The 20,003-nt window shown below is 35.2% G+C and overlaps 1 protein-coding gene and 1 long non-coding RNA gene across 2 annotated transcripts; one reads left to right on the top strand and one right to left on the bottom strand.

Moving 5' to 3' along the window:
- The first annotated feature begins 12,284 nt into the window (after positions 1-12,284).
- LOC106383663 lies at positions 12,285-12,995 on the top strand. Its single transcript, XM_013823736.1, has 2 exons — positions 12,285-12,320; positions 12,588-12,995. Exons 1-2 carry the CDS (start codon positions 12,285-12,287, stop codon positions 12,993-12,995), a joined length of 444 nt encoding a protein of 147 aa, XP_013679190.1.
- A 2,018-nt stretch (positions 12,996-15,013) lies between these two features.
- LOC125590228 lies at positions 15,014-16,233 on the bottom strand. Its single transcript, XR_007326482.1, has 3 exons — positions 15,940-16,233; positions 15,770-15,837; positions 15,014-15,480 (listed from the first exon to the last, which is right to left on the bottom strand). It is a non-coding gene; the product is annotated as an uncharacterized LOC125590228 (long non-coding RNA).
- Between the last annotated feature and the right edge of the window lie 3,770 nt (positions 16,234-20,003).

Here is a 20,003-nt window from a genome sequence, read left to right as displayed (position 1 = left end):
CAAGAAGAGTATCCAAGTCCTTTTTTCATTTGCTCAACATCCTGATCTTCTTGTGATTGTCATTCAAATTATGCTCAAGACTTCTGCTCTTCTCTTTTTCTTCTGAAAAAAAGATTTGATAATCTACTTATTTTTAATTCCAATACATATATATTTTTCTGTTCAGCTTTTGTCTGCTTGTGCAACCCGTTATCCTTCTTTGAACATGTTGACGTCTCCAACATCAATGTTGTAGGCTTTTCCATCTCCATTATATTAATCTGAGCTTCTAGTAGCGCCTTGTTCTTCAGCATGTTCATATTCTCGTTGCTCAATTCAACCCAACTATCATAGAGCTTATGATATTCAGACTTCACATCTATCTCTCCATCACTATCTGAATCAGAATCCATCTCTAATTCTTTATCACTTTCTTTTCCAACAAAAGCTAGAAGCTTAAGCTTTTCATCACTTCTCTTCTGATGATATGGACGTTCAACCCCAGACTATCTCTTGCACACATCATGGCAATGAGAATCACATGTTTGACTACCCTTACTAGTACAACACTCATGTGAGTTAGAGTTCCTTATGTGGTCTTTCTCAAATTGCTTTAAAGCCTCCTTGAAGTTTTGTGTCAACAATTCAACACACTCGTCCAATTTTTGATTCAGACTTTCATGAAGTGACTGAAATCTATCAATTTCCTTCTCAGCAGCAAAAAATGTTTCATTTCCTATTTTGGATGGACAGGTAGTTGCTTTCCATCTCTTCAGCTTTAAGAATCTCAACCAACTGTGAAGACTTCATCTCATATGTATTCATCATAACCTTGAACAATGCCTTATAGGATGCAAACTTCCTTGGAAGACATCTTATCAGCTTTTTGACCAGTTTCTTATCCTTAAATTTCTTACCAAGGACAATTGCTTCGTTTGCAATATAACTCAGCTTTGAGCTAAAGCTCGTGATAGATTCTTCTTTCGTCATTTTCAAGTTCTCGAACTGAGAGACCAAATAATCTATTCTTGCTCTTTTCAAAGTGGAAGTTCCCTAATATTATTCCACAAGCGTGTCCCATGCATCCTTGGCTGAACAACATCCTTTCACGAGTTTAAACTGATGAGAACTAATTGTGTTAAAGATCTCTGATAGCTCTTTCGCATTGAGTCTTGATGCAACCTTTTCTGTCTTTGTCCATTTATTTTAGGCTTAGGTATCTCTTCATTCTCTTAAGTAAAGATTGTTGGATCTGTCCATTCTGTTTCAATCGCTGTCCAGACGTCTTCCTCAATCCCTTTGAGTTTATGTCTAATGCGTACTTTGCATTGCCCAAAGTTATTTTCATCTAACATGAGTGATTTATGAGCCGCCACACACTCTGTTGTTTCCATGTTCTCCACAGGACCTCAACCTGTTATAGATATCTAGATCTAGGTAGGTGACATTCTCTGATACCAATTGTAAGAACAAAGAACACATAAACACAAAATACTAATGAACAAGATTCTCCAAATAACGGTTGTCTTTTATGAAAAATCTCTTAAACAAATTAAACTCTATGTTTAATCAGATTTACTCGACTTCACAACTGTGAATCGACACTGATCAATTTCTAATCTACCCAACCTTAATCTAACAGCTATGTTTTCCGACTTGTTCAACACCCAAAACCTTGTTCAACTTCGACACATCAGTGTATTCTCTATGCACTCCAAAAATGCTCAAGACAAACTCTCAAAGTTTGATAACTTTAACCTCTCAAGCTAATCTTCGATTTAATCATGATAAGTCTAAATTTTTCTGATTCATCTTTATCTTTAAGGTTTATAATCAATATCTCTTGCCAAATCGCTATTAATATCTCCAACCAATAAAATGTTGCCACGTCATAACACCTTATGACTTGTGCAACCAGAAAGCAACATCGAACACATTTATTTGCACACTCCTGGTCTCAACATATACAAATTTTTAATTTATGTTTGCTGAATAGTATTATACATAATACTTAATGTTTTAGAAATTTTGCTTGTTTTATTTTGTTCCACTTTTCCTGATTACTATGAATGATTAGTCTTTCTTTAGTATTGTATGATCATTGGAATTATTGTATTATGTAGTATTTGTTTTCATTTGTTGAAATGATTTTATTTGTAAACAGAATAATTCATGTACAGTAGTTTTCAACCTTTTATAGCTTTATGTTTTTTTGGCTGAATATTTTTATGTTTCCCTAATTCCTGCAGTTTTAACTAAAAACCGTATATAAAAAAAAATCACTAATTGATCTGATACAAAATACAATACAAAAATAGTTTTATATTTTTAATTGGGGTGTTAAATATTGTGTGCCGAATAAACAATATCTCACAGAAAAATTTATTTTTTAGTTCGACAAGTTTTTGACTTTGAATTAATTAGTTCAGTATACATAGAGGGAATTTTAATTAGGTAAGTATACATTGAGGTGACATAATTAAATATATGGAAAACAATGAATGGTTATATTATATACCATAGATTTGACCCATTTTCATCCATGTTATATAAGTGTTTTACTATCTATATATTATATATTCTATCATATTAGGTATGTTTTCAGGTTCAGGAGTATCTTGGAGTAAAGTGATGATTATGGAGCATTTAGGAGCTTAAAAGAGATTTCATCCAGGCTGACCATTAAAGGTCGATATGCAGAAGAAGCAATCGATCGATCCACACCCAGTACCATCGATCGATACAGAAGAGAAGCCTCGACGATTGAAGATTATGATCGATCAATGTACATCATGTACCATTGATCGATGTCGAGACGCGGAACGTGCGACTTGGTTCCAGCCGACTTTAAACAAAAGGCTTCACCAAATTACAAGATTACCCCTGACAAGTTTTTAACCTAATAGTTATATACTTGCCTAAGTGTTAGGAGGCAAAAAAGAGAGTTTTTACCATCATTGTATTCTTACTTTCAACAAGAGACCGAGAGAGAGAGTTATAGGAGAGAAGATCATAGAGAGATTTGTGATTGGAACTCCATTGATTCATCTATTCTATTCTATACAGTTTTTATCTATATTTTGTGTCATGAATTGCTTTGCTATGTCTGAGTAGTTTACTTTTTAGATTCAGGTATCAAATAGGTTAGAGAGATTAGCCCAAAATATAGAATTGCTTAGTTGTGATATTCATTGATTGATTGTTCTTAATGCTTGTTATAACCTTGCTAACTAGAATATGAAACCTAGGACTTTGCATGTGTCAAGCATCCTTGATCATCATGTCCTGAATCTAATCTATCATGCTAGGACTGCTAGAGAGAGCTAACCGCTGATCTAGGAGACTAGTGAGCATTATCAACCTACGCCTAGGGCTTAACTAGAAGCTGTCGATCGATATCGTCATCTGACAATCGATCGATATTGTGAAAGGTGTATCGATCGATATCCCTATAGGATCATCGATCGACACTTTCTTGTGATCAAAAGATGACAGTTGAGATCCAAGATCTAGTTAGTTAACTAGTGAAACATTGTCATCTCTGATCAAAGTGATTAAGGAGTTTAGCTCTAATATATCATTCATGCAACTGTTAGGCATCTATAGGATTATAATCTCTAACACCTGAATAGAAACCTTGCATCTAATACCTTCCAATAAAGTTACACCCCCAATCATCTTGTTAGTCGAGCAATAGCATTGCTCAATTAGGAATTGCTATTTACTTTTAAACCCATAAAACAACAAACACCTAGAATTAATAACCTGACTAAATTTAATAGGTTCCCTAGCTCCTTGTCGATTCGATCCCTAAGTACTGTAACTGAACCTCTTATTCGAGAGAGTCATTCACTCGTTAGGGTAATTTGAATGGTATCATATTGGCGTCGTTACCGGGGAGCTTTGATCGCCATTAGATTTAGTGTTATTGATTCTTATTCTTTTCTCTACCCCCATTCTGACACAAAAATTTTTCTTGTCTTTTCAGGTGCATGCCCAGCTGTACCAGAAGCAACAAGGACAAACACCTGCTATTCTCAGAAGGTCCTGCTAATTTGGAACGTTCGATCCGCAAAGACCAACGTTCCACATCGATTGATGCAGCAACTTTCACATCAGCCGATTCTCACACCCAATCGTCGACCGATACCCGATCTTCATCATCGACCGATTTACCTCGTTCGACATCGATCGACACTACACCTCGTACATCGATTGATCCTTAGTCGCGAAGCATGGTTGCGATTGTTATTCTCAGATAGGACGAGAATGGAAACCTATATGACCAGGATGGTCATCTGCGTAATGAACATGTCAGAAACTAGACGTTCAGGGGAATGTAATCCCTGATACTGATGCTACAGGAGCTGCTCAACATGTAGAAGTGGCTGCTCGACCAAGGGCACTGGCCGACTACAATCGTCCAGATGAGTATTACGCCAACATATCAGCTATTCGACTTCCAGAGATTCAGAAGCAGAATTTCGAGCTGAAGCCTCAGTACTACACACTCGTGTCGCATATACCCTACTCTGAGTTACCGCACGAGCATCCTATGGACCATCTAGAAAGGTTCGAGGATCTTATCGCTGCTATTCGTATGGATGGAGTCCCTGAGGACAACCTATTGTGCAAGCTCTTCAAGTATTCTCTGACTGGAGAAGCGATGCACTGGCTTAAGTAGCTACCCACAAAATCACTAACGTCCTGGGCCGACATCAAGAATGCTTTCTTGCGAAACTTCTTCAATGAGGCACATGCTGAGGACTTGAGAAGTAAAATCGCTACATTCGCGCAAGAGACAGGAGAGTCTTTCAAAGACTCGTGGATCAGATTCAAGTTCTTCTAGCGAGACTGTCCACACCACGGATTCAATGAAGTGCAAATGCTGAGTACTTTCTTCAGAGGTACCGCCTTGAGGTATCAGATGGCTCTTGATACAGCTAGCGAGGTAAACTTCAACACCAGGAATCCGGTGGAAGCTGTGAGACTGATAGAAAATCTAGTAAACAGTAGCATCACCAAGAACACTGACTTTGAAAGAAAGAAGTCTGTTGCATCCCTAGGGAAGGAGCAGATGGACGAAGTTAGAGCAAAGTTAGATGTAGTTTATGAGCGTCTCAGGAAGCAGGCCTGCTCAGCTGAAGGAGAAGAGGCTGTAGACATGGAAGGAGAAGAAGATGTGAACTACATTGGAGGTACTGGATTTCAGAGGTCTGGAAACCAGGGTGGAAATAGAAACTTCAATCGCAATGGTCAGAGGAGTAACCAGAGTTCCCAGTTTCAGAAATATTTCAGCAACAACAGCAGAGGCTATGAAAACTCATTCTACCAGAATCCACTACCACAGACTCAGGAGAGCAAGATTGAAGCAATGCTTGACAGAGTTCTGGAAGGACAGCAACAAATCACTGTGGATTTCAATGGAAAGATAGATTGTGCCTACAACAGCCTGAACACAAGAATTGACACTTTAGGGACTCAGGTTAGGAAGCTTGAAATGCAAGTGGTTCTGACTGGAGACACTGTAAAGAGGCAAGAAGCCTTGGCTAGAGAGACAGAAGTTAAGAAAGCAAAACACCACGTTAATACCATCATAGATGATGATTTTTGGCAAGTGATGAGGCATGAGAAGCTTGGAGAAGGAGGCTTCGAAGTTGAAAGCTCCATGAGTTTCAACGGATCACAATGGTGTCGACCGATGTCAATGAATCCACATCGATCGACATACCATGACGAAGATCGATCGACAGATTACTCTCGACATCGATCGACGTCATCTGTTGAATCGACTGCAGAGTGTAGTGCAGTTCGAATCATGAGTCATGAGGAATTCGCAGAAAAACAGCCTCACCCACCCTCCCCTTTCTACGTCAAAATTGATCGACCGCTTGAGCCAGCAGTCGACTGACAGAGAGAGACCAACATCGACCGACCCCCCTCACCTCCCATCGATCGAGGGGCACCTCTCACCTACCGAGTGCGGTTACCATTTATTGATAATGACTGAATCAACGCACTCAGACCACCACCTAAACCATCAGTCAACCCACCAGAACTTACAACCAAACCTTCAGACACTACACCAGAGCCTATTCAAGTTGACGAGATAACTAAAGGAAGAGGAAGGAGAAGATTCCTAAGAACCTTAAGAGGGAAGCGAATGAGAAGGAGAAGGATGGTTTCACTAAGAAAGTCCTCAGAATCCCAGTGGAGAAACTTTTTGATGAAGTTTATTTCACACACAGGTTGTGGATGTTCTTCAGAAAGACTAAAGAGACTGAGGATGACATTAGGAGAATGTTTCATCATGTCAGGGAAAGGATGAAACTAAGGATCACAATGAAGAAGAAGAGTGAACCTGGGAAATTTGCAATACCATGTGTGGTGAAGGGTATTGAATTTCCCCATGCACTTTGTGACACAAGAGCATCAGTCAACATACTACCTAAGGTTATGGCAGACCAGCTGGGTCTGAAAATAGAGCCTTCATCAGAATCTTTCACCTTCTTGGATCTTTCAAAAAGAAGCTCACGAGGCATCATAAGAGACCTTGAAGTATAGATTGGTAATGCCCTTGTCCCAGTAGATTTTCATGTTCTGGACATAAAGCTAAACTGGAACTCTTCACTTCTACTTTGAAGAGCTTTCCTAGCTACAGTAGGAGCTGTATGTGACATGAACACCAACAGATTGTGTCTGACACTGATAGATCCAGACATCCACTATGACCCAGTTCGAGTTGTGAGACAACAGGTCAACCTCGTGGAGCCTGAAAATGATCTTGGCTACATTGCAGCATGCTATTGTGGAGCAGAGTACGAAACGCAGTACTCGGAATCGATCGACACTCACACTGTTTCATCGATCGATTCCAATGAGTCACTGATGACCGATGAACGCTATCCCACGTCGCTTGACGGGAAGCAACTGGTAGACCACTTCACATTACCAGATCAGTTTTACCCAGACGTTGCCTTTCACCAACCCAACAACAGAGGACGAGATGACTATTCAATAGGCAGTTGGGTAGACAGTGGATTCCATGAAAGTTTGCAGTGGATACTGTAATTCCTTCATCCAATGAGGATCCTACAGAGGAGTATGATGAGGATTACTTGAAGGAAAGAGCTATAGAGATTGCTATGCAGGATGACAGATATTCAAGTCATTCCTTCAACAACACGTCTCCACCATCGATCGACAGAGTTCACTCAGCATCGATTGATACCCACCCTCATCCGGCAAAATGTTCTTATGCATCGATCGATACCATACATGGTACATCGATTGATATTAAAGCTGCTTCATTTGAAAAGGAAAAAGGGAATATTCCAATTCCAAGTAGGTTTACCAATACCGATATTTTGCACCCCATATTACTTCTCATGACACCGATGCAGAAAAGATGAATGCGCTCACAAACCAATCCAAAGGAACATCCAGGAGGAGCATTCAATCCAATAACCCTAATTCCGCAGACAAATGTCTACCATCGATCGATACTCCAGTATCAACATCGATTGATACTCATTATAAACCTCAACTTTCTTTATTTACTAAGAAGAATATGAGTAAGGATTACGGTTTTCTAACTCCTGATGAATTTGGTATTTTCAGGGACCCAGATGGCCATGCAAGAGCTATGGATGGAAGAATTCTAAAAGTATCCAGAAAGGACATAGCAGACATTCTTCAGGTGGCCAATGGACCAGACAACTTGTTTATGCATCAATGCAGCATTCTAGACAACATTCCAACAGTTCCAGATGAACATCCAGGGGCTAACACAACAGCAATTGGTTCACACCAATCATACCGACCAGTTGGCCACACATCGATCGACAAGGTTGCTCCAACATCGTTCGACAGGGTAACACCAACGTCGCTCGACAAGGCACCCTCACCACCGATCGACAGACGTTACGAGTTTGGACATCGCGCTTATGACATCTACGGAGCCAGAAATTTCAGATGTTAAAAGAAGGACGGATATGGAGTCTACAAAGATGAGTTTGGATATGCAAGGAGCGTAGCCGGTGAGATGATCCATGTTACCAAGGACAACATCAGAAAAATTCTGGTGAGAGCATCACTACATGATGAGATTCATATATGTCTTCCAGAACATGCCACTTCCTTCACACATACAAGACTGGCACCAGACATCAACACGAAGATTAACGACGTCTACAACCCTCTCAACAACAACGTAAACTGGTTAAGCACGAGAATTGATCTGCTACAGCAAGATTTGGACACCATTCGCAAGAAGGATCCACAACCAGCCACATCGATCGATATCTGCACCATATCATCGATCGACAGCAAGTTCGTAGCCATGGAAGATAGGTTACAAACTTTTGAGGATATGCACGACCGTTTCACCTCACCTATCATGCGATACTTGGACACCTTGTCTAAGCAGATGATGAAAGTCCATAAGGATATTGGCAAGCTTAATGATCAACATGATTTTCAGGAAGAAGGGTCAACATCGATCGATAGGTTCCGATGGACATCAAGAAACCTACAGAGCACCTTCCCTACACAGCAGCAGAAGTTGATCAGATCACATCAAAGCTTTACACTGCTATAGACACCATGGAGGAACGACTTGAGAAGAGGTGTGATGACATCTACTTTCCATTCGACGTTTGACTCAGTGGACTAGATAGCCAAGCAGAGTGGCTACAGAAGGAACTCAAAGCCATTCAAAGTCAACTCGCATCTCAACACCAGATATCAGCATCGATCGACAGAGCACGCTCTAAATCGATCGACAGTACTGCACCAGCAACGATCGATATACATATGGTCACATCGATCGATACCACACCAGACGACGAGCAGCTGATACACAATAAGATGGAGTCAATGAACGAGGAACTGAACGAGCTATCAGCATACGCCTACAACAAGATATGATGGCATCAGTTCAGCATCGAAAACATCCTGGAAAGGCTACAGAACATCTCAAAAGCAATACAGAAGATGGATGAGAGATGGACCAGAAATGATGAGGCCACAAGAAGTTTCATTGCAACTTGGTCCAGATTGTGCAGAGATGAGGTGGATGCTTCTTTCCCAACAAGTAGCTGTCTTTCCACCAACTAGCCAAACACCTCCACAGTCAAGCTAAATGACTATAACAAAGCGCTGAGTGTGAGGCAACTCACTATTAGGTAATTTTAATTGGTTTTCTTAGTTATTAGTATTTACTTTCGTTTTTATTCTTTTAGATTTATTGCAAGACCCAAGTAGGATGATGATCACCATATCGACCGTGGACGAGACGTCGACATCGAACGACATGCTGACACCTGTGACGATCGAAGCATACCAATGCACATCGATCCATTCCCACTCCGGTTAGGTTTATTTTCCTAATTTGTTACATTGAGTACTTATGATTTATTTCCAACATAACTCCGACTGTGTTACACCGGGACAGTGTAATTTAAGTCTGGGGGGAGGTTTACTGACATTATTTATTCTGATTCTTATTAAAAGGATTTTAATAAAGTTATACTTATCTATGAGAAAGGGACTATGATCTTATTATTGATTTATACTTGAATGTCTAACCACTCTTTAGCACCATTTTAGATTTACTGATTACAGATAGTACTAAAGATGCTAAAGTGGATCAACCTGTCAACTGTACACACTTGCCTTGATTGTTTGAAGGAACCAAAGCTGACCTCCAATACTAAACCTGACATAATTGTTTGTCTTGGGGTTTGGTATACATGGGATCGGATTCTTCAAGACAAGTCTGGAAGGTAACGCCTTGTGTAGATTCATTTATCACTTTTTTCTCTCTATTTCGACCCTAGAGTAGTTAGTGTTATTAAAAAAAAATCAAAATTTATTATTTAAATAGGACTTAGGATTTAGTTAAGAGGAATCTGAACAGGACTTAGTGGCTAAAACCATTAAGCTTTGATACATAAAGATTCCAATAAAAAGAATTTGAACGGGACTTGGAGGCGGCAATCTTCAAGGCTCGCTTCACAAAGAATTCTCGGATATAGGTCAAAAATAAGTGAACAGGGCTTGGTGGCAACCACCATTAAGTCTTGATTCATGGAAGCCTGTCCAATCTTGGTCACTAATCTTGCAATAAAAGCAGATTTTGACTCAAGAGAGAAATTAGAGAGAGATAAATTAGGAATTAACTTTTACCTGCAGTTCCAGATACTTGTCTGAATATCCTTGCTTCATGTGATCGATACTCCCAAGGTAAAGCCTGCACTTTTATATTTATTCTAAGAAATAAGGTTAGTAGAGGGGAATGTCAGATAAGATTTGCTGAGTTATTGACTAGTTGAATTTGGTTGCTAAGTTAGGATATTGCATAATGTACATGCTTTTGTGATTATGACTTTTTAGATATGGATTGCAATATTGTAGAAGTGATGATTTCTATGTTTTAGATTTGTGAGTCCCTGCTATTTTCAAACCTCTTTCAGAGAGACTGCATGTTTGTTTTACTTGAAGAAAAGTAAAAGGGTAAGTCTGGGGGAGTTGATATACCATGGATTTGACCCATTTTCATCCATGGTATATAAGTGTTTTACTATCTATATATTATATATTTTATTCTATTAGGTATGTTTTCAGGTTCAGGAGTATCTTGGAGTAAAGTGATGATTATGGAGCATTTAGGAGCTTAAAAGAGATTTCATCCGAGCTGGCCATTAGAGGTCGATATGCAGAAGAATCAATTGATCGATGCACACCTAGTGCTGTCGATCGATACAGAAGAGAAGCCTCGATGATTGAAGATTATGATCTATCGATGTACATCTTGTACCATCGATCGATGTCGAGACGCGGAACGTGCGACTTGGTTCCAGACGACTTTAAACCCAAGGCTTCACAAAATTACAAGATTACCTCTGACGAGTTTTTAACCTAATAGTTATATACTTGCCTAAGTGTTAGGAGGCAAAAAAAAGAGAGCTTTTACCATCATTGTATTCTTACTTTCAACAGGAGAGAGAGAGAGAGAGAGAGAGAGAGAGAGAGAGAGAGAGAGAGAGAGAGAGAGAGTTTTAGGAGAAAAGATCATAGAGAGATTTTTGATTGGAACTCCATTGATTCATCTATTCTATTCTATGCAGTTTTTATCTATATTTTGTGTCATGAATTGCTTAGCTATGTCTGAGTAGTTTACTTTTTAGATTATGGGTTCAAATAGGTTAGAGGAATTAGCCCCAACTATAGAATTGCTTAGTTGTGATATTCATTGATTGATTGTTCTTAATGCTTGTTCTAGCCTTGCTAACTAGAATATTAAATCTAGGAATTTGCATGTGTCAAGTATCCTTGATCATCATGTCCTGAATCTAATCTGTCATGCTAGGACTGCTAAAGATAGATAACCGGTGATCTAAGAGACTAGTGAGCATTATCAACCTGCGCCTAGGGCTTAACTAAAAGCTGTCGATCGATATCGTCATCTGACAATCGATCGATATTGTGAAAGGTGTATCGATCGTTATCCCTATAGGATCATTGTATCGATCGATATCCCTATAGGATCATCGATCGACACTTTCTTGGGATCAAAAGACAACAGTTGAGATCCAAGATCTAGTTAGTTAACCAGTGAAACATTGCCATCGCTGATCACTGTGATTAAGGAGTTGAGCTCTAATATATCATGCATGCAACTGTTAGGCATCTATAGGATTATAATCTCTAACACCTGAAGAGAAACCATGCATCTAATACCTTCCAATAAAGTTACACCCCTAATCATCTTGTTAGTCGAGCACTAGCCTTGCTCAATTAGGAATTGCTATTTAATTTTAAACCCATAAATAACAAACACCTAGAATTAATAACCTGACTAGATTTAGTAGGTTCTCTATCTCCTTGTGGATTCGATTCCTAAGTACTGCAACTGAACCTCTTATTTGAGAGAGTAATTCACTCTTTAGGGTAATTTGAGTGGTATCATTATATACTCTTAGTAACCATGTGATTGAATTTGAGTTTAGCGTGTGGATAAATTATGTTGTCAGTGGTAAATCTAATAATTATACCTAGACTTACAGGTAGATAGGATAGCAATTCTTGAAAAAAAATGATATAACTTAGTTGTTGTTTACGAAAAATATTTAATGTTATTTTTTCTTCTTATATGTTAAAAGCATACATTTATGATGTTTTCTAGATTTGTTAAATATTAAAGGCTAAAACAAATCACTAATTCCTAAATCAAACACTAAACCACGGTTAAAACAGGATACGATATCGCAGTATAACAACGAAGGAAGAATCACTTTGCGCCGATGACGGAACCAAGCATCACACCACTGAAACAAATGGTATGGAAACTGATGACAGAAAGAACAATTAAACATTTCCTTTGGCAAGCCCTATCGGGATGTGTTTCGTCGGCAAGAAAACTAGTAGAGAGACACTGTGGCACGGATAAATCTTGTCAAAGATGCGGAGAGGAGATCGAAAACATAAACCATATACTCTTCATGTGCCAACCAGCTTTTCAATGCTGGATTCTCACATCAATTCCAACACCTCTGGGGTCTTTCCCGAGTACGTTCTTATTTGTGAACTTTGAGTACTTATTGCAGCAAGTTTTGACTGCAAATCCACAAGGGGAAGCTCAGATATTCCCATGGCTGATGTGGTATGTGTGGAAAGCAAGGAATAATAAGTGTTTCAATGCGAAAGACATCTCTCCTCTGGATACGATTCAGTTAGCTAGACAGGAAGCAGAGACGTGGAGGATTGCGCAAATAGGAGAGAAACTGGATGAGACAGCTGATGATAGGCAAACGGACCAACAGAGTAGAACCCGAGTTACGTATGTCGCGGATAAGAGATTTAGGTGCCAAGTAGACAGCTCCTGGTCTGACAAGGACGACTGGATGGGTATGGGGTTCGTACGTACAGAAGGAGAAGTTGCGATATTGCACGGACAAAAGTGTGCCCCTCGTACACAAGCACCAATAAACGCAGAAGCTAGTGGCCTTATTTGAGCGATGCAGGAAATCCAAGAAAAAGGCTTTGATGGGGTTAACTTCGGCAGTTGATAAAAACCTCATTCAAAGGGAGGACGAATGGCCAGCCTTAGCACCAGACCTAGATGATATTAAATATCTTTCAACTTGTTTCCATGATGTTGAATTTTCTTATGTATTCCGTGAAAATAATATCCGTGCGGACTCTCTGACTAAGGGAGGACGATCACGAGGTCACTGTTTTACCGTTGTAGACGTTCTGGTTCACTCTAGACAGGCCATAACAGCTGGTCTAAACGGACCAGAGTAAGTTTTATGAATGAAGTTTGTTTGATGCCAAAAAAAAAAATCAAATAACTTAATCATATACTCTAAATGTGATTCAAGGCTACTTGTATCCTAAACCAAATCATTAAATGCAAAATCCAAATCCTAAACAGTAAACACAAATCCTAAACATTAATTCTAATGACTAACGATAAATCTGGATGGCACTTCACAAAAAATGGGAAATATACAGTTAAATCTGGATATCAGGCAGAACGAGTTTATCCAGACAAGGTAAGACCACCATTACTCATTGGACCTACAGTCAATGTACTAAAGGCTTTCTGTTGGAAAATAAGGTGTCCTCCAAAGTTAAAACATTTTCTATGGCAATTGGTGACCGGATGTATAGCAGTTAAGAAGAATTTGCATGCAAGAGGAATACAAGGAGACACATGTTGTGCAAGATGTGGAGCCTCTGAGGAATCAATAAACCATGTGTTTTTCGAATGTCCTCCAGCACTTCAGGTTTGGGCTCTCTCGAAGATACCATCAAATCCAGATATTTTTCCAACCTCTTCTCTCTTTACAAACATGGATCATCGTTTTTTGGAGAGTCTTTCCTCACATGGATGATCATCAGTTTGCTTGGATATTATGGTACATTTGGAAAGAAAGGAATAATAAAGTCTTCAGCAACCTGGACATTGATCCTAGGGACACCCTTAAGTTGGCAGCAACGGAATCAACACTTTGGGCCGAGGCACAAATATTGAACGAACAGCGGACAACACAAACTGTGGAGATAGGACACTCCCGGCGATTCCAGGCAGATGGTGTTTCACAGATGGTTCTTGGAAAGAAAATGATACCTTTTCCGGACAAGGTTGGTATAGTACGTTAGTAGGATTTGATTGGTTGTTGGGGGCACGAAATGTTAGAGCTAGTCTCTCTCCTCTCCACGCAGAGATGAAAGCACTAATATGGGCAATGGAGTGTATGAGGAATTTACGACAGTTTCAGGTCACGTTTGCAACGGATTGTTCTCAATTGGTGAATATGGTTTCGGAACAAGATGAATGGCCAGCTTTTGCAAGTTATTTGGAAGATTTGAAAACCCTTAAAGCAAGTTTCCTCTGATCAGAGATTATCTATGTACCAAGAACACAAAATACTAAGGCGGATAGCCTCGCACGCAGTGCAAGGACACAACCGTCTTTCGTTGTTCACATGGATGCAGATCTCCCGATGTGGTTTACAGAGTCAGTATGAGTCTGTAAAAGTCGATGACAAAAAAAACGATAAATCCAAAGCACTGGTTCAAATTTTAATAAAGACAAGTATAATTTAGTGATTTAATATGTGACAAAGAGGTAAACAAATTGATCAACCGGATGTGAATTAGTTTTCATAATATCATTTAGGATAAAATATATCCTTAACGGATATCAAATACAATATCTAGTAATATTTAATGATATCCATATCGTGAATCAAACATAATAGAAAATATATTTTTGTATAACCATTTGCTATTTTCAAGGGTGTGAATAATACACTAATTGAATAAATATTTTCCATAACATGTTATTCACATTGGCTTAAACCCTCAAGAGACCCTTAATAGACCAATGCAAATCTTATTCCTAAAGAGCAAATCTAAATTTCTTACAAAACCGTACTAAAACAAATATGAAATGTTTAAACAAAGTAGCAAGTCTTAAAATCAAATAACATATTGAAAACCAAAAAACTTAACACCACCTAAATGACTATTCATGCACTTCTTCGAACTCACTTGCAAAGAAAAAATATATGAATTTTACAACAAAAACTTAGAGAGAGAATCTCTAGAATCCCTTAAATCAACCACCAACAATCATCACACAACATAGCAAAAGGTCTGGCTAGAACATCCAACAAAACAAGATAAATCAATAAGAAATGATGATAAACCTCGACGGTTACACATGAGACAACACCACCTCATGTGGTCCCCACACCCCTCATGTTGTTGCATGAGAGCTCACCACCACAATCAGTTCCTGTGAGTTCAAGGCATTCATGCTATCCATGCCACCACATTCTCAACTCCACCCACATGCACACGACATGTCTGCTCCGACGATAAAACATTCCACCTTACATGGTCCACCCATGTCTTCTCCGACGATAAACCTCAGTAATACTGCTTTCCGTTATGTTTCACCGGCAGCCACATAGGCCTTAATCCCTTCTTTAACTCATATACACCATCCACACATTGTCATATTCACAGACAATGCAATAATCACATATGGTACTCAAACGTTATTCAACCATTTTTGTTTTAACAACCTAACATTATATATAACATATATCTATATTATATCAATCTAAATATAATATTTTTAAGTATATGTACATCTAGGCAAAACAACTACATGTATGCTTATTGTTATATGTATGTATTAATGATTCACCTAGACACTTTTACCATGACAAGAGAATGAGAAAAGGAGATAGAGATCGCTATTAGCTCTCACCTGAGCATAGATCTGCGAGATGCGAGAAGATGTAGAAAATGTGTTTAACAGCTCCACACAAACCAGATCTACAAGAACAAATGTTGGTTTCCATCCAAACTTGAGATAAGAGATTTAGAAGAATAAATAGGGAAATAAGAACAAAAAAAGAGTGTTTAAGATTTTCTTACCCTCATCACGTGGACGGATCGAGAGAAAAAAAGCAAGAATAGAGAAAATGACGAAAAAGGATCGAAACACCACAAGACCTCCTCAGTTGCGACACAGCGTGGTGGTCAGAAGAACTCATGTGGCCAACGGTTGGTCCTCCTCAGTCAACGACTGCTCACTTTTCAATTGGATAGTATTTGGTAGGTTTTCTTTATGTGGAGAAAATAGATAAGATTTGCCCTCTTTTATAGGAGATAAGGTGGAAAATCCTAGGATTTTTGTACATGGACCAAAACAGAATATTTACTTTAATAATGGGACTCAAGCCCTCAGATCATGGATGTGGCATGTTATTAATTTCAACAATCGTTTTAAAACATTATCCCGTCATAATTTCATTTTAACTACACTTTTAACATATAGATAAGTTTATTTTTTTAAGAAAATATAAAATATACAGTCACTTTTTTTGGGTATGTTCTTTTTTTGTGCAACATACAATCACTTATATGAACTTATAAATGTACAAAAGAAATTACTAATAATTTCATTATAATATAAAGAGAAATATCATAAGATATTACTAAAAAAGTTTCAATCACAAATATAGATTTTAAATATCAAAATGACCAAAATATTTCATTAAAGAGGTAAATATACACTTATATTCCTAAGGTTAACTAATGTAATCCTTAGAGTTTAGTGTTAAATGGTGGAGATTTGGGATTGAGGTTTAAAATTTTATAAAATAAAAATTAAAAATTTTAAAATAAAAATTTTAAAAATAATTTCAAAAAGCATTTCTAAAATTTCGTTCTGAAAATTTCTCTTTTGTTTCGCACAAATTCTAACGATAACATTGAATGGGTGGTGCATTAAAGTCAAAGATTGTAACTGGTGGGTTGGTATTAATGAAAAGAACATGTCAATGATGATGAGACTAAGTTCAATGAAAGATCGGCCTTCATGTATGTATAAAATATTAGTTACACTCCTTTTAAATAAAATGATATTGCGCTAACCCTCTTCTATTCACATTCTAAGAAAACAAAATTTTCTTGAGTACCTCAAGACGTCGTGAGAATGACCTTGTTTTCTATAATTAACTAGGAGTTAACATGCGCGTATAGCTATTTTTATTTTTAAATGTCAACCATATAGTTATTTTTTTGAACGTTGTATTCTAAACAACAACAATTCTGAATTATATGTTTGTTTGAATACATATTTTCTTAGAAAAAAATTAGAAAACTATACATTTTTCAGATAGATGTTTGAAATAGTTTTTCCTTTTTCATATTGTATATTTACTTATTATTTATTTTTTCTTATATTGTAGGGCAATTCTCTCAAATAGATCTTTTAAGTCTTTGTTACAAAATAACATTCAATAAGGAAAATGACCAAAATAATCCCTTTTATTTTTTAAAAAAAATTACATTTTATTTTAATTTTTAAAAATTTGAAACTCTATCCTCAAAACCCTACCCCTTAACTCTAAACCATAAGTCTATATTAGTTAACCATAGGGTATAAATGTTTTTTTACCCTTTAATAAGACTTATTTTGGTCATTTTTCTCATTTATAGCTATTTTATAACAAAAACTTAAAAAGGGCTACCCTAAGGAATTTTTCAATATTGTATATTTATTTATTCTAATTTTTTGCTTTTATATCAAATGATAATATTAAGATAGATGTTTAATGTAATATTTATATTTCTTATATTGTATATTTGCTTATTATTTATTTAAATATACATTTTTCCATTTAACTAAATATATTTTCAGATAAATGTTTAATTATCCATTTTTTATATTGTATATTTACTTATTGTTTATCTTTTCTTATTTTTATATTTACTTATTCTAAATTTCTTACTTTTATATCAATGATAATATTACGATATATATTTAATGTAATGTTTTTATTTCTTATATATTATATTTACTTATTATTTATTCTTTATTATATTTTATATTTACTTATTATAATATTTAAAATTTATATTTAATTATTGTATTTTTAAATAGTAAAAATGTAAAACAATACATTTTTCAGATAGATGTTTAATGTAGTTCTTGCATTTCTTAATTGTATTTTACCTCATTTTTATTTTTCTTATATTGTATATTTACTTATTCTATTTTTTTACTTTTATGTCAAATGGTAATATTATTTATAAATTTTTAATGTAATATTTTTATTTCTTATATTTTATATTTACTTATAATTTATTTTACTGTATGTTTCTCAGATTTGTTTTTATTTTGCTTATATAGTATATTTACTTATTCTAATATTACGATAGATGTTTATTATAATATTTTTATTTATTTTATTCTATATTTACTTATTATTCATTTTAATATACATTTTTTGAGAGAGATGTTTAATTTAGTTTTTTTCATTTATTAATTGTATTTTACCTATTGTTTATTTTTATTATATTGTATATTTACTTATTCTAATTTTCGTGCTTTTATATCAAATGATAATATTATAATAGATGTTTCATGTAAAATTTATATTTCTTATATTGTATGCTTATTTTTCTTATATTGTAAATTTACTTATAAAAATATATGGAAGTAATAAAAATGGCAAATCTCTAAACCCTAAACTCTAAACCCTAAACCCTAAACTCTAAACCCTAAACCCTAAACCATAAACCCTAAACCCTAAACTCTAAATCCTAAACCCTAAACTCTAAACCCTAAACCCTAAACCTTAAACCCTAAACCCTAAAATCTAAACCCTAAACTCTAAACCCTAAACCCTAAACCCTAAAACCTAAATCCTAAACCCCACCCTTTAACTCTAAACCCTAAGTTTGTGACTTTTGATAAAACATTAAGTGATATTTTTGTGACTTTTGACCTTGAGTGCTAGTTTGGGAACAAAAACTTGATTTAGTGCTATTTTTGTCTTTTTCTCTAATAAAAATGTAAAACTCCACATTTTTCAAATAGATGTTTAATGTAGTTGTTCCGTTTCTTATATTGTATATTTACTTTTTTTTATTGTATGTTTAATTATCTAACTATTTTTCTTTTAAATCAAATTGTAATATTACGATATATGTTTAATGTAATATTTTTATTTCTTATTATTTATTTCATTATAGATTTTTTAGATAGATGTCTAATGTATTTTTTGTATTTCTTATATTGTATATTTATTTATTATTCATTTTTCTTATATTTTATATTTACTTATTATAATATTATAATATATGTATAATCTAATTTTTTATGTTGGATATTTAGTTATTATTTAGTTAACTATATATTTTTCATATATATTTTTAATTTAGTTTTTTCATTTTTTATATTGTATATTTACTTATTGTTTATCATTCTTATTTTGTATATTTATTTATTCTTAATTTGTTTCTTTTACATCAATGATTATATTATGATATATATTTAATGTAATATTTTTATTTCTTATATAATAGATTTACTTAATATTTATTTTTTCTTATATTTTATATTTATTTTTTTTTATATTACGATAATTGTATAATATAATATTTCTATTTTTTATATTGTGTATTTATTTATTATTTATTTAACTATATATTTTTCAGATAGATGTTTAATTTAGTTTGTTTTCATTTCTTAATTATATATTTACTTATTCTAATTTTCTTACTTTATATGAAATGATAAATTATGATAGATGTTTAATGTAATATTTCTATTTCTTATATTGTATATTTTCTTTTTATTTATATTTTCTTATATTATATATTTTACTTAGTATTTCTTTTTCTTTATATGTATATATTTTTATTTTATTTTTATTAATGCCACATGTCATTTTTTAGAAAAAGTTTTTTTTCGCTGATGTGGACGCTGCCTCAAAAGCTCCCTTTTATTAGTATAGTTCTTATATTTTATATTTAGTTATTTTAATATTATAATAAATGTTTAATCTAATATTTTTATGTTGTATATTTACTTATTATTTATTTAACTATACATTTTTCAGATATATTCTTAATTTAGTTTTTCAATTTTTAATATTATATATTTACTTACCATTTTTCTTTCTTATTTTGTATATTAATTTATTCTA

This window comes from Brassica napus, chromosome C7 (assembly GCF_020379485.1).
Source record: "Brassica napus cultivar Da-Ae chromosome C7, Da-Ae, whole genome shotgun sequence".
Taxonomy (NCBI): domain Eukaryota; kingdom Viridiplantae; phylum Streptophyta; class Magnoliopsida; order Brassicales; family Brassicaceae; genus Brassica; species Brassica napus.
The sequence above is the reverse complement of the archived record's forward strand: the minus strand, read 5'-3'. Positions and strand labels throughout refer to the sequence as shown.